This window comes from Leptomonas pyrrhocoris (assembly GCF_001293395.1).
Source record: "Leptomonas pyrrhocoris isolate H10 chromosome Unknown, whole genome shotgun sequence".
Lineage (NCBI taxonomy): Eukaryota > Euglenozoa > Kinetoplastea > Trypanosomatida > Trypanosomatidae > Leptomonas > Leptomonas pyrrhocoris.
In genome coordinates this window covers 334,625-349,418 of record NW_015438378.1, presented here as the reverse complement: position 1 = coordinate 349,418, position 14,794 = coordinate 334,625, and the positions used below count along the sequence as shown (strand labels likewise).

The 14,794-nt window shown below is 51.8% G+C and overlaps 6 protein-coding genes across 8 annotated transcripts; all 6 read left to right on the top strand.

Moving 5' to 3' along the window:
• Positions 1-1,112: 1,112 nt before the first annotated feature.
• Positions 1,113-1,535, top strand: ABB37_08151 (hypothetical protein; the record flags this gene model as incomplete). Its single annotated transcript, XM_015807048.1, has 1 exon — positions 1,113-1,535. The coding sequence occupies one exon, from the start codon at positions 1,113-1,115 to the stop codon at positions 1,533-1,535; it is 423 nt and encodes a 140-aa protein (XP_015654443.1).
• A 1,322-nt stretch (positions 1,536-2,857) lies between these two features.
• On the top strand, positions 2,858-3,734 carry ABB37_08150 (hypothetical protein; the record flags this gene model as incomplete). 2 transcript variants are annotated; one of them, XM_015807047.1, is made up of 1 exon in its annotated part: positions 2,858-3,734. In XM_015807047.1, exon 1 carries the CDS (start codon positions 3,168-3,170, stop codon positions 3,732-3,734), a length of 567 nt encoding a protein of 188 aa, XP_015654442.1. In that variant the 5' UTR covers positions 2,858-3,167. The 2 variants fall into 2 exon arrangements, with proteins under 2 accessions (XP_015654442.1, XP_015654441.1); XM_015807046.1 differs by having other exon boundaries at positions 3,053-3,734.
• A 1,631-nt stretch (positions 3,735-5,365) lies between these two features.
• On the top strand, positions 5,366-6,410 carry ABB37_08149 (putative deaminase; the record flags this gene model as incomplete). Its single annotated transcript, XM_015807045.1, has 1 exon — positions 5,366-6,410. The coding sequence occupies exon 1, from the start codon at positions 5,409-5,411 to the stop codon at positions 6,408-6,410; it is 1,002 nt and encodes a 333-aa protein (XP_015654440.1). The 5' UTR covers positions 5,366-5,408.
• Positions 6,411-6,813: 403 nt separating this feature from the next.
• On the top strand, positions 6,814-7,304 carry ABB37_08148 (hypothetical protein; the record flags this gene model as incomplete). 2 transcript variants are annotated; one of them, XM_015807044.1, is made up of 1 exon in its annotated part: positions 6,814-7,304. In XM_015807044.1, the coding sequence occupies exon 1, from the start codon at positions 7,116-7,118 to the stop codon at positions 7,302-7,304; it is 189 nt and encodes a 62-aa protein (XP_015654439.1). In that variant the 5' UTR covers positions 6,814-7,115. The 2 variants fall into 2 exon arrangements, with proteins under 2 accessions (XP_015654439.1, XP_015654438.1); XM_015807043.1 differs by having other exon boundaries at positions 6,845-7,304.
• A 514-nt stretch (positions 7,305-7,818) lies between these two features.
• ABB37_08147 (putative mitochondrial amino acid transporter, putative (AAT20)) lies at positions 7,819-9,618 on the top strand (the record flags this gene model as incomplete). The annotated part of the gene is made up of 1 exon (XM_015807042.1): positions 7,819-9,618. The coding sequence occupies exon 1, from the start codon at positions 8,200-8,202 to the stop codon at positions 9,616-9,618; it is 1,419 nt and encodes a 472-aa protein (XP_015654437.1). The 5' UTR covers positions 7,819-8,199.
• A 2,368-nt stretch (positions 9,619-11,986) lies between these two features.
• ABB37_08146 (putative mitochondrial amino acid transporter, putative (AAT20)) lies at positions 11,987-13,784 on the top strand (the record flags this gene model as incomplete). Its single annotated transcript, XM_015807041.1, has 1 exon — positions 11,987-13,784. Exon 1 carries the CDS (start codon positions 12,297-12,299, stop codon positions 13,782-13,784), a length of 1,488 nt encoding a protein of 495 aa, XP_015654436.1. The 5' UTR covers positions 11,987-12,296.
• Positions 13,785-14,794: the final 1,010 nt, after the last annotated feature.

The window sequence follows — 14,794 nt, the reverse complement described above, 5'->3', positions numbered from 1 at the left end:
AATAGGTGGGGGGAGATGGAAAAGGTGTGTGCGCGTTCTTTCGTAGGAGTTGCCACCCCTTGTTGGCGTTTGGCTACCGTCCGTCTCTCCCTCTCCCCCCTCTCATTCGTCTCCGTCGAATACCTTTTTTTATTTACTTTATTTTTTTTTCTTCTTCTTCTTCGCCTTGCGCCTCTCTTCTCCCCCTTCCTCGCGAAATCTGCCCTTCCCTCGCTGCCTCTACCCTCTCCCCCCCCCCCTCGCCGCCGCTTCGGTTTACCATCGTTGTTGTGCCTCCTCGTGTTTTCCCGCAACTGCTCCCCGTGAGCAGCGCGTGAGAGGTCGTACACGCACACGCGCCCTCAACGGTTCTCCTTCGTGCGCTTCCATTATTACTGGTGGAACTCAACAGAAGAGAGCCGCTGCAGAGAAGGGGAGGTACGGAGGGAGGGGAGGGGGCCGAACATCCGACGTGGACTTCACTTCACACTCACACTTGTCGGGTCAACCCAATAATAACAATGATAAATAAAGAAATAAATATAAGAAGAAAAAAGACATCGATTTATCTCGTGTGACTTTCGATGTGCGTTGGAGGTTGTGCCGGCTGCTCGTGGCATTCTAAAGGAAAGAAAAAAGGGAGGAATGTCACAACTTTTCTTTCGTTCATTTTCTCACCTGCTGCTCCTGCTAGACGCACCCATCACCACGTGCAACGATCGTCGCTCCGGTTTTTTATTCATTACTTTTGAGGAGGGAGAAAAGAAGGGGAGGGAGGGAGGGGCTGGAGCGGAGGGACGGCTGCGTGAGGCGCCTGTTGCCTCACCCGTTTCTCCTTTTGTTGTTGTTGTTGCTTTGATTTTTGGTTTATTATCTTTGCTTTCTTTTTTTCTGCTGGCCGCGTGTAATTCAATAATAATAATAACTGTCTAAACCTTCAGGTGGGGGGAGGAGGGCGTACGAGCGTCTTCGAGCGAACTTCTTTCGTCTCGATTTTTTTTTTCGTGCTCTCTTTCTCTGTCTTTCTGTATTATTCTTTTCTTCCTGTTGTTGATTCTCACGGTTTGCGCCGCGCGCGCGGTTCTCTCAAGACACGGGCGTGAAGCGCGACCTGGGGAGGCGAAGAGGAAGGTATGACGAAGCGCACAGCTCACCGCAGTGTGGCCAATAGATTTAACTGTAAGTGCCTCGAAGCGCAGCCCTGTTGCGCTCGTGATCACAATGGGAAAAACTTCATAGGGAACGAACTCCTTTGTTTGCTTGTGTGTGGAAGGGGGAGGAGGCGGGGGGTGAAGGATTTAGCTAACAAGCACGCTTCTTTCGCTCTGCGCGTGTCGGTACGCTGGCAGAGGACCTGCCTTCGAATCTTGACTGTTCAAATTATTCTTTCTGTGGGTGTAAGCTGCAGTCGTTTGACAATATATAGAAAAGAGGGAGGCGATAAAGAGAGGACGGCAACGAAGGGCGCGTTCGTTTTTTTCCTTCTTTCTTTCTTCACAGAGCGCCGCTGTTGTGACCGATGCTCCTTCTCACGTCCTCCTCCTCCTCTCGTTTGACGTTTGTTTTGAAGGGGGGTTGTTGCTGCTGTTTGCGTGTTGCTTCATGTCGAGCCTGTGTGCGTGCGTGTGTGCGTGTGTCTCGTAGGGTTTTGACGGGTTGTGGGTGGAATGTGCATCCTGAAGACGCTCACAAGTGTCAAACAGCGTTGCCTCCCTCCACTCTCTCCTCATTCCGCTCTCTTGCACGCAAGTGTACCTCCTCACAGTCGTGGGGATGACTGCCTCGTGTGGCGAGTGAATCTTTCACGTAACGGCAGTCGACAGCACAATTTGTGCGCTTGGTCTTTTTATTACTATTATTATTCACGTAGTTTTTATTATCACTATTACCATTATTACTAGTTGTATACAAGACGAGCTGACTTTAGTATAAGGCTATTTCTTTTCCTTTTCTTTTTTTTTTTACTAGTCTGTATCTTTGTCATTGGGCCGGTGCTCCCACTTTATACGGGTATGAAGGGGGACGCGGTGCCACCGTCGATCGAGCACGACTCTCAGCAACTCTGCTTTTTTTTCCATTCTTAACTTTGTGTTTCTTTCGGGGTGTTGTTGTGTGTGTGAGAGTTTGTTTGTTTTTTTGAAGCCACCTCTGCCGCCTGATGATTGTTGCGTACATGTGTGTGTGTGTGTGGCGATACGGTCGGCACGTCTCTCCCTCTGTGTGTGTGTGTGTGTGTCTTCTTCCTGCCAGTTCGACCAAATCGCACGACTTGCCGGGGTAGGCCCCTTCTTTAACACACTGTGGGTATGTGGGATGTACGCGGCAACGCATCGTCGCCGATGATGCACTTTCTGTTTTTCTTTTTCTCTGGTTTGTGTTGCACGCGTTGTATGTCCCGCATACGGAGTCTGCTACGGCCCATCACCTGATATATGTTTCTTTCCGAACTGTTTTGATTACTTTATTGGCTTTGATTTGCAACCGGAACGAACGCACAACCTCAAGAAAAGAAAAGCGATAAAAGATGAACCTCCTTGTGTACATGCGCGCTGATGCACGCGTGTATGTGTGTGTTTGTTCTTGCTACCCAAAATGGTGTGCATGTGTCTCTCGTTGTTACTTGAATATCGCCTCCGTAGTTCCAAAGCCACCGACTTCGCGGTGTTATTGTTGTTGTTTTCCTCGGGATTCGCCCGGCCTTCAGCAGTGAAAAAAGTGATTCTGATTTCTCTCCCCTTCGCACACGTGTCTCCCCTCCGCGCGTCGCCGCCTTCGTTGTTTATCTTGCTTCTTACCCCACCCCACCCCCTCGCCCTCTCCCTGCATTCCACTGGTTTATCGAAAACACACACATACAAACGTGCCACGCACAACCGTAGCATCACCATTTGTCACTGCACTCTCTGCACTCACACACACGCACCAGTACAAATCATCTCTTTTCTCTGTTTTACTCTCTCTCTCTCTCAACTGCTGTTGTCTGTTGCTTGTTTGTTTGTTTGGCGATTTCCTGTTTCTCCCTTCATTGAAATCGCCCTATATCCCAACGCTCTGACACCGCTACGCTATTCGAGCCTGCCGTTTTCTGTCCTTCTCTTCATCTCTCCCGAGCTTAGCGACTTCATCGACATTTTATTTACCCACCGAGGCAGACACAGACGCACACACGGAGAAGAATCCGATCCATCATGTCCGGCCACCACCACACCAACGATCCGAACCTCACCCAGAACCAGGGCAACATGCTCGGTGACCGCCCGTGCGTCCGCCAGAGTCGTCTCTACCGAGAAGGCTGCAGCGGCAACGCCATGAAGGAGTTGATGGGGCAGCCCGAGCTGGCCTGGAAGACGGACCAGACGGAGGGCTGCTACGGCGGCGGTAACGTGTACGACCACAACTCCGCGGACCACAAGGCGGTGCGCAATGGATCCGCGAACAACGCCTACGGGCAGGGTCCGCAGAACCAACGCCAGTCCTTCCAGCAGGATTCTCCCCAGCAGCAGCAGCAGCAGCAGCAGCAGCAGAGGCCTCAACAACAACAGCAACAGAGCTTCCCTCCCCAGCAGCAACAGCAGCAGAGGGCTCAGCAGCAACAGAACTATCCTCCCCAACAACAGCAGCAGAGCTTTCCTCCTCAGCAACAGCAGCAGCAGCAGCAGCAATCACCGACGGTCTCTGCAAGCACCGGCCGCGGTTTCCGCCCGGGTGCGGGTTACGCCAACCGACAGACATACAACATCTTCACCGGCGAGTAAGCCGGAAAGCGCGTGTGCACGCACGTTACTGTTGCGTACACCGCTTTCAAGGTCTACGTACGACGGTTATTATTGTTATTGTTTGTTTTCTCTCGGTAGTCGTTTTCAGTCGAAACGACGCCCGACGACACATTTCGTATATATACATTAATATCAAGTCTGCTCCCTCTTGAGCTGTGCTCTCGTATAACAAAGCCGCGCAGAGATCTTTTTTTTGGTTGTTGCTGCTGCTGCCGCTCGCGTGTACTGGGACTGCTTGGCGCGTGCGTGCGTGCGCGCTTGTGTGTGTATGTGTGTGTTTGTGCTGGTGTTTTGGAAAGGACCTCCAGCCCTCTTTTCATGGAGCTGAGGAAGAATCTTGTTCATCTGCACCCTCTCACCGGATAACTATGTGGTGGTGGTGGTGGTGGCGGTTGCTCTTCTTCGTCTTTTCATTATTATTATTATTATGCTGACCCCCTTAGACGTAGTGGTACGGTGTGCTTTCATTCGTGGACGGAAGAGTTCTTGGAGAGGCCGAGAGGAGGCACGGGGAAATCCAAAAGCGCGTCTTTGCATTTTTCCAAGAAGTCTGCTTTCTTTTTTGTGGGCGGGGAACGTTCTGTGTGAAGGGAGAAGGCAAGCACGCGAAGGAGGCAAGAGAGAGGTGTGGAGCAGGGGAAAAAACAATAAGAAGAACCTGCGCACCGCATACCAATGAGGGTTTACATAGTACTCGTTGACCCCTGCAGCTGCCCGCCTCCATCTCCACCTCCTCAAGCCCACGTCGTCTCTTTCCTCTTTACACTGTGTGTGTGTGTGTGTGTTTGTTTTGGTTTGGTTTGTTTGGGATCGAATTCACCTCTTTCTCCGTTGTTAAACTCTTACACCACCAAATACGTATCTATTTATATATTTATATAACGATTGTTTCTTAGAGACTCCTGTACAAAGCCATGTTTTACGTTTTACTACTTGTGAAGGCGACCTCAACGAAGCGAGTCGACACGTGCTACCCGAAGCGTCCCTCTACCCATCTAGTCCTCTTTTTTTTCTTCCTTGGATATCTCTCTCTCTATCTGTGTTTATCAGAAGGCACTGAAACCGAAGGAGAAAGAGAAAGAGAGAAATAGAACGAAGAAAGACGCGATGTTGCTGGCGCAGGAAAGACAGTGGTAAACGCAGGTGTTCACTAGCACGTGGTCCTCTTCGGATTTGTTTGTGTTTGTTTGTTTTTTTTTCTCTCAGTTCTTGCTGACTATCACCGTTATTTTAAAGAGTAGAGCAGACCAAATAGAAAAGTTAAATTTAGAATAAAAAAGTTTGATTCTGCTTCGTTGTGCGGCGTGGAAGGAAAGACAACGTCATCGCACGGTCGGCACCGTCGTACAAGTGTGTGGGTGTGTGTGTGTCTCCGCACGCAGGCCCCCTAAAAGGACGAGGTGTAGTGAGTGCACTGCCGATTGAGGCGAAGTGTAGTTCTATATTTTTTTTTTCTTAACCCCTTTCCACCACCGTTATCAAGGCTGTTCCTGACGCTCGGAGTGAGCACGACGCAGTGCCTCCTCTCTTCCCAACTCACAAGCGTCTATTTAGGTTGTCTTCTTTCATCTTCCGTTCACTCTCTCTCTCTCCATCTACTGTTCCCTCAAGCCTCCGTTTCATGCACCAACAGCAGGTCCACAGCGTTCAGCCATGTCGGTACACTATGTGGATGCTTTCATGCAAATCGCCCTGCGCGAGGGCGAGCGTGCGCTGCGCGAGGGCGAAGTCCCCGTCGGCTGCGTCTTCGTCTCCTTCGATGCCAACGAAGAGGTGCACCGGCGACTCACCCGGGCGTCTACTTCGTCGTCGGCGTGTTCGTCCTCCCCGCCCGCAATAGCGGTAGCGGAGGTGGAGACGTGTGTGGCGGCGCGCGGTCGAAACCAGACGAACGCGCTCCACCACGCGCTGGCCCACGCAGAGTTCATCGCCGTGGAGGCGCTGCTGCGGCTGGACGACGGCACCGCGTCCGTCAACGCACGCACACACGTACAGGTGACAAAGCATCCGGCACACAACCAGCACTCCGGTTCTCTGGCAAGTTTCACCGCCGCCTCCTCCTCCTGTCTAACTTCTCCTCTCGGAAAGTGTCTTCGTAGTCTCGCCTCCTACGTGCTGTACGTCACGGTCGAGCCGTGCATCATGTGCGGGGCGATGCTGCTCTACAACGAAGTCCGGCACGTCTTCTTCGGGTGCCGCAACCCACGCTTCGGTGGCAACGGCACGATCCTGGCGCTGCAGGGACCCTCGCAAGGACTCAAGAAGAAGAGCCACGGTGACAGTACGTGCACTGGAAGCACGTTGCGCACCTCTGCGTTGTCGTCAGCGACGGGACTGGCAACAAGTGGAGTGCCACCGCAGCAAAAACCAAAGCTGGAAGATGCCCCAACGCTGCCGCCGCTGTCGGTTACCGCCATCACAGCCGCCGCCTCCTCATCCCCTCCGAAAGATGATGAACAACAACAGCGTGTCAGCAAAGCAGGCGGAAAAGAGGAGATGGCAACCTCGTATGGCAGTCAGAGGTGGTGGCCCGGCTACGAGAGCGAGGGCGGGCATCGCGATGCGGAGGCCATCGCCCTTCTACAGGCCTTTTACGAGCGCGAGAACCCGAATGCGCCGGGGCACAAGCGGCGACAGAAACCAGCCGTGGCGTAACGCGCGCAGCCGTTTGCTCCCGCTGACGTTTGTACAGCAGGTCCCTCTTTTGTCTTTGCTCTCGATCACATCTTACCCCTCTGTCGCTTTCGCTCACTCACTTGCTCATTCATATATATTGTTTGACTCTCTTGTCCTGGGAAGGAGGGATAGACGTCGTCTAAGAATAACAGACCCAATAATGCAGGATGTCGTGTAAGCTGTCTTTGCCGTTTTGAAAAATGCAGCGGTCGCGCAGGTGACCTGCACGAGATGCTCCTGGGCATTGTTGTGTCGCAGCCTCACGGTTGTGATGACGAGAACTATGATTGCTGCGTTCGTCGGGTTACGAACATATGCTTACAGTACTGTTCTCCCTCCCCTCTCTCTCCTCCCTGCTCCTCCCTTGTCCTGCTCGTTCACGGCCGTCTCCACACACACACACACACGCCACAGCTGTCCACACGCCACAAAGGGGAGAAACAGAAAACTTTACGCGCGCTGTGTTTGCCAATTAGAAAACAAAGGAAACACGCGCATTTAAAGGCCTTCGAGTACACCCGTGTTGTATCAGTTCATGCGGGCCCTCATACGCAAACCCACCACCTTTCTCTTTTTCCTCTTTCTCTTTCCTTTCAGGCGAGCTAGCTGGTGCCCTCCTGCGCTTTCACAAAAGAGATTTGTTATTTGTGTGTAACTGATTCTACCATCATCTCCGATACCGCCATGCTCCCCGCAGCATCGAACTTCTTCGCTAAGGTAGTGTTCCTGGTGTGCCTTTTAGCCTTCTTCTTTTACACGGTTCGATTCACCTGCTGTGCCACCTTCACGGCGGTGACGCCCATGTCGCCAGAAGTCCGCCTGTTCAACACCGCTTATGTGCAGGAGGTGAAGACGTGCCTGCACCGCTACTGAGCTCGTCCCGGGATGGAAGAGATGCCAGCTACACGCACGACACGCAGACGTCGCACACTGGCGATGACGGACGTTATATGTGTGTAGAGAAAGATCGGATGAGGGTTCTTTTGTTATTTCTTTCTATCTGTTTGTTTTTTTCTGAATTGTTTGTTTGCTGGTACAGCACTGTTGACTTTGTACCTGTCACGATGCTGGTTCACTGTTCAGGACAGCAGTCTCAAAAGTAGTAGAAGAAAACAAAAGCATCACAGCAAAAATAAACTATTTATAAGTGTATTGCGTGAACTATAAAATTCTCCTCGTTAATGAGTTCCAGTTCACTTCAATCCCGCGATTTCTCGAACGAAAGAACTGGAAAAAGGGCGAGTAAGACGTCATTGACGCTGTATGCTCTTCCATATATATATATATTATCCGGTGTTGTTCACCACAGACGCTTACGCAGTGCGATCGTACTCCCCCCTTCTCTCTCTCTCCTCTCCTTGTCATACATATCTATCCACTGGCTTAAGAAAAAAACATCAAGCGTGTTTCACACAAACGACTGCTATTGCACATCGCCCTCTGCTTTTCATTTGTTGTTGTTGTTTTTCGTGGTCCTCTCGCCCCCACTGCATCACTGGACGGAAGCACACACGCGACAGGGGGAAAGGAACGTCGCTGAAGCCAAGAGTCGCAACGGCGTAAAGGAGAAGGAAACGATAAAACCGCTGTTTGCTTTCCAGCAAATCGAAGAAGCCCCTTCCTTTTACTCGTAGTAGACGTAGACGACGCAGTACTGCCATCGTACAACTGACCGTGTCGGGTCGATCCGTACCAGCGACACACGCACGGTCTGAGATTGTGATACTTTACGAGACAAAAAAGCGGGTTGCGCAGTACATCGCACAGGATGGACAAGACAGAGTCGGATCGTCAGCGCCAGGCCCTCATCGAGGGCTTCGTAAACATGTCCGAGGTGGACGGCATGGACACCGGCAAGGGCGAGGACTTCCTCTTCACGGGTCAGTCCGGCAAAGGTCAGGACTACGTGGACATGGATGCAGAGGACGACAGTGGTATCCGGCTTGGCAACGCTGAGCTGAAGGAGAACACAAACATTTATAAATCGGCCTTCCACATCTTCAAGGCGAACGTCGGCACGGGTGTCTTCATGCTCCCTACCTTCTACCCCGATGCGGGGTACGTCGTTGGTGTGATCTTAGGTATCTTCATCGGCTCCGTGGTGATCGATTGCACACAGCTGCTTATTCACGTGAAGGTGACGATCAACCGCCGCGACGTGACGACGTACTCGCAGGTGTGCCGCTACGTCTGCGGCAAAGGTCTTGGCTGGTTCCTCTTCGTGGCGATGTGCCTCACGCAGTTCGGTTTCTGCCTCATGTACTCGCAGCTCTTCGCTGAGACGATGGGCGAGCTCGTCACCTTCAACGGTTCCAAGTACCTGTGGGTATCGCTGATCTTGATGATGGCCTTCCCGATGACGTGCTTCTCCGACAACCTGTCTCTGCTCGCCATGGCCTCCGTCATCGCCACTGTCGGCGTCTTCTACGCGCTCATCTGCTGTCTAGTTGAGACGTGCAAGGTACTCGCGCAGAAGGGCATTCACCCCTCCATCAATCCCGCGGGTAACCGCATCCCGGTAGGCTGGTTCAACAACCTCGCGAACAACATGATGGTGCTGGAGGGGATTGCGATTGTCCTGCCGGTGCACGCCGCGTGCACGCAGAAGAAACTCGTGCCTATGATGGTGACCTGCGTGATTATCTGTGTCATCGTGTGGTACCTGATCTTCGGTCTGACCGGCTACCTGGCGCACGGCACGACCATGACGACGTCGCTGATCGCCGCGGTGGAGCACTCCCCGTGGGGGACGAGCATCCGTGCCTTCTTCCTCGTGAACGTCATCTTCACCTACCCGCTGCAGTTCATGTCCGCCATGCAGCTGATCGATCAACTAGTCGGCTGCAAGCCGCGCAGCTGGATCGGCATGGGCCTTCGCCTCCTCATCAATTTGATCGTCTGGGCCCTCGCCATGGCGATGCCGACCTCTGCGGTGAACGTCGTTGTCGGCTTGATCGGCGCGCTGCCGTCCGCCTGCATGGTGATGATCATCCCCTCTCTTCTCGCCCTCCACGTCGACTACGCCGTGGAGCACCCAGATGAGAACCGCAACACCGCCGCCTACTGGAAGCGCATCTTCGTGAAGAAGCCGTGCTTCACGCTGGTCCGCGTTCGGGCCTTCATTTATTTCGTGATCGCGCTGTTGATCATGGTCATCGGTACGTACAGCATCTTCTCGGGTTTGTGATAGTGAGAAAAGAGATGAAAAGGGCGAGAGAGGGAAAACTGATATTTTCCGTCAAAGCCGTAGGAAACGAACAGAGAAAAAAGAATGCTCTCTTATCGATCGCATGTGTGTGTGTGTGTGTGTGCGCGCGTCGACGACGGCAGAAGATGATGTCCACCTCGTACTGGAATGCAGCATCGTAACTTCTGTGATTTATTCGGTTCAGAGGCAGCTGGTTTGGCAACAAAGGAAAGAGAGAAGGCATCTTCAAAGGGAGGGGGGAGGCAGAAGGATGCGTTCCATATCTGTACATGTTGAGCAGTGCAGCAAAGTTCTTTTACAGTTGTTGTTGTTTACCCCTTCCCCTCTGTTTCCTCTTGATGGCGAGGTGGGTTCTTCGTGTGGCAGATCAGAAGGGCATGTCGGCAATATCAAGGACGATACATATACGGCCCTCGCTGTGTTTTTTTTTTTCTTTCTCTTTCTCCTCCTCTGCTCGCCCAACGTGACTCGTTCCGACGCTTTTCTGTGTTGTTTGTTTTGTTTTGTTTTTACGCGTGCTCTCCAATGTCGTCGCGGCCCCCTTTTATATTTGATATATATAATACAAGAAATTCGTCCTAACGCGATCGGAGCCTCCGCTACAACGGTTGAGATGAGCGCTTGATTGTTTGCTTGCCTGGCCTTTTGCTCTGTCTTTTCTCTTTTCGTTCTCTCAAAACTTTCTTTTTTTCTTTCTTCTTTACATACACCGATGTGCTGTGCGATGGCGTGAGCACGTCATCACGCAGCCGAACAATGGAGAAACACAAGGTGAACACGCAGGGGCATGTACAGACATGCGGATGGGCGAGAAATCATCTACTAAGCGCTCTTCGAAGAAGGTTCTTTTACCGTTGCTGATGGCGACCAAACCGACGTTACTTACATAGAGATAAAGAGAGAGAGAGGGCAACGGAATCGAACACCTTCTTTTCTGTGGCTCATTTGCTAGTGTATTCAGCCTTGCTTTCTCTTTTGTTTTTATATCTCTTCCACATCCAGGTTTGGGCTTTCTTTACAAAGAATTGTGGAATGGGAAAAGGACTCGGCGTTGAAGTTTCTAGATGCATCTCGCCCCTTCCTCCTCCTTTATGTTTGTTTTTGTTTTTTGTTTTTTTGCTGTTTGCGTTTCAGAAGATGCTGGTTCGACCTGCGACCCCTTCGTCTCGCTTCATCGTGACGAAGAGGGGCAACAACGGTTGTTGTTTTCTTTTTTTTTTTTGAAGAGAGCCACGAGCAACACTGATGGACGAAAAAGTGAAGAGAAAAAACATGCGTGTGTGTGCGAAGAGATCCACGGACGGTGCCACGCGTCACCGTCCGTCGCCTCTCTTACTCGCCCTCTCTCTCTCTCTCTCTCTTGGTTTCTTTTTTTTTAGTTGCTTTCGCTGCATGTTTTAATTTGAAATTTTTTCTGGGATTTATACGCATTGATCCCTTTATATGTTTTTTCCTTTTTCCACCACTTCTCTCTCTGCGTGTGAGTGGGTGAGATTGTGTGTGTGTTTGTGTGCGTGGCAAACATGGCTGTTGGTTTATTGGATAGTTTCTTCGTATTTTGTGTCTCTGTCTGCGTGTGTTCCAAGTACGACAAGCAACAAACTCGTTGTCAGCGGGAGAAAGTAATCACATATTTTTATTTAGTAGTATATTCCTTTTTTAAAGGGAAAAGCTCCATATGAACTTAACGCGCCTTCAAACAGTGCTTTCAGATCGAAAGCGTAGATGTAATGGCCAGATTCCGTGCTTCGACGGCTGCGTGTGTGTGCGTCGGCGGGTTCTGCCCCATCCTCTGTTGTTTTTTTTTGTTGTTGTTCTCCCCGAATATAAATGGAATTGTGTGTATATGTGTTGTTCGCGAAGACGAGAGAAGGCGCAGACGACGTCTATCAATCTGGAAAGTTGGTGCTGTTGCTTCGACTCGATGGCGAAGCCGGAACGTATTCCCTTTTTTGTTCCGGATTCTGTGTGAGGTGGTGCGTGTGCGGGTACCAATGCAGGCGATAAAGATGACGGAGGAAGAGGACCTGCCCCGCTACGGCGTTGACCCGCTCCTCTTCCGTTACGTCTCGTGGTCTGCAGGATAGCCCAGCCTCCCCTCACCGCTATGCCAACTTCGATGCTGATCGTCGCCTGCTGTCGGTTGGAAGCCTCCCAAAAGAGAAGAATAGTTTTCAGAAAGAGCGCGCCAGTGCACGCGAGCTGCTTTATCCAATCGCCAAGCGACCCTTCCTCTCTGTCTCTCTTGAACACTATCCCCCATCCGTTTTCCTCACCCACACACACGCACACGCACACACACGTCCTCCTCTGTTCCACAACGCCTTCCACTTTCCTTTGATGGGCAGCCTGAACTGCAATTCTTCTTTTGCCAAAAAACAATATAATTCCTGCAAAAGGTGGTCTACGCCTCCTTCAAAAGAAGACCAAAGAAAGACATCTATACCCAACGCCTTACACCTATACACACCCATACGCACCCACACGCATACATCGTCGACCTCTGTCGCCGTTGTTGTTGCTGGTTTCAATATAAGCTCAAACGCTTCCTCTCTCACTCATTCTCCTGACTTTTCTATATCACTCAGCGTATATACAAAACGTGCTTTCTCAAAAAAAAAATAACTTCTTTTTGAAAACCCCCGAGCGACACAGTCATGGATGACGAGCGCCGCCGCAAGGCCCTCATCGAGGGCTTCGTAAACATGTCCGAGGTGGACGACGCCGACGCTGGCAAGCCACTCTTCAAGGGCGACGACCCCACCGGCGGCATCACCGTCGGCACCGACTACGTGGACATGGACGCTGATGACCTCCCGGAAGACGGCCACATAAGAGCGGGTGAGCTGAGGGAGAACACAAACATTTATAAATCGGCCTTCCACATCTTCAAGGCGAACGTCGGCACGGGTGTCTTCATGCTCCCTACCTTCTACCCCGATGCGGGGTACGTCGTTGGTGTGATCTTAGGTATCTTCATCGGCTCCGTGGTGATCGATTGCACACAGCTGCTTATTCACGTGAAGGTGACGATCAACCGCCGCGACGTGACGACGTACTCGCAGGTGTGCCGCTACGTCTGCGGCAAAGGTCTTGGCTGGTTCCTCTTCGTGGCGATGTGCCTCACGCAGTTCGGTTTCTGCCTCATGTACTCGCAGCTCTTCGCTGAGACGATGGGCGAGCTCGTCACCTTCAACGGTTCCAAGTACCTGTGGGTATCGCTGATCTTGATGATGGCCTTCCCGATGACGTGCTTCTCCGACAACCTGTCTCTGCTCGCCATGGCCTCCGTCATCGCCACTGTCGGCGTCTTCTACGCGCTCATCTGCTGTCTAGTTGAGACGTGCAAGGTACTCGCGCAGAAGGGCATTCACCCCTCCATCAATCCCGCGGGTAACCGCATCCCGGTAGGCTGGTTCAACAACCTCGCGAACAACATGATGGTGCTGGAGGGGATTGCGATTGTCCTGCCGGTGCACGCCGCGTGCACGCAGAAGAAACTCGTGCCTATGATGGTGACCTGCGTGATTATCTGTGTCATCGTGTGGTACCTGATCTTCGGTCTGACCGGCTACCTGGCGCACGGCACGACCATGACGACGTCGCTGATCGCCGCGGTGGAGCACTCCCCGTGGGGGACGAGCATCCGTGCCTTCTTCCTCGTGAACGTCATCTTCACCTACCCGCTGCAGTTCATGTCCGCCATGCAGCTGATCGATCAACTAGTCGGCTGCAAGCCGCGCAGCTGGATCGGCATGGGCCTTCGCCTCCTCATCAATTTGATCGTCTGGGCCCTCGCCATGGCGATGCCGACCTCTGCGGTGAACGTCGTTGTCGGCTTGATCGGCGCGCTGCCGTCCGCCTGCATGGTGATGATCATCCCCTCTCCTGGCGATGCAGGTGCGCTACGCCGTGGAGCACCCAGATGCAGATCGCAACAGCTGGCCGTACTGGAAGAAGCTGTTCGTGGCCACCCCGTGCCTGACGTTCCGGCGCATTCGCTGCTACGTGTACCTGGTCGTCGCCCTTCTGGTGATGGTCATTGGCACCTACAGCATCGTGACGAACCTGTAGCACGGTGGCCGCGTCTCTGTGCAAAGGAAGCAGAACAAAGCGCGGAAAGGGTGCGCATACGTACTGCATGAACGGACTCGCATGTCAATCAATTATTTCTTTCATTGTATCATTCCTTTGCATGTGTGTATGTGTGTGTGTTTGCGGTTTCATAGTGTGACTCGGTGCGGCTCAATTCCTTGTAAATTGCTAATTTCTTCTCCCTCCCCCTTCCCTCTCTCTTCTTTTAAAAAACAGTGAAATGACGGGCAGTACATGTTGCTTGCCTGTGTATGTCCTTCTTTTTCCTTTCTGTTTTGGTTTTCTCTTGCCTTTTTAAACTAGTAGTGCGCGGAAGACTTGCGTGCAGGAGGGTGTTCTTCATTTCGAACACACGCACACATACCGTCAAGGTTATCTGAGTCAGGAGCGACGGTTTGTTGATGATCTTTTTTATTATTTTGGTAGAGAAGGTTGTCCACTCGTCTCTAATTCGCGCCCCCCCCCCCCCCTTCCTCCCATGTGTGCGCATGCACTCAGCCTTTCCACGCCGCTGAACTGTTTTCCTTTCTATATATCTACATCTATATGTATGTATGGTTTCTTCTGGTGTGTGTCTGTTTGTGTCTTTGTTTCTTCGTTTCCCCCCACCACTGCTCGCATCGTTCAAGGGAGATATATGTATATCCTCCTCCCTCCCCCCGCCCCTTCCTTTCTTTACTGCTGTGTGTGTGTGTGAAGTATTTTCTTCTGGGGGTTTCTTTGTTATGGTTCTTTTCCTCCTCCTTTGTGCATCCTGCATTGGAAACGCCGCTCGTGTGCTGAAACTGTTGTTTCCAGAGCATACCTATACACGTGTTCTTCCTCCAAAAATAAAAGGGAAAGCGACGTCGCTGCCTTGTTCTCCCTTCCTCTCCCTCTCTCTCCCTCTATCTCGCCGCGGCAATAGCAACCGCATTAAAAACAAAAAGGCAGGCGTGCAGGTCATTCTCCCTCTTTCTCATTTTGGTGCTCCCCCGCATCGTACGCAGCGGGCGTTCTCTTCGTCGTCGTTTTGTTTTGTTATTGTTGCTGTTACTTTAGGGGGCTTGTCTTTGTATTC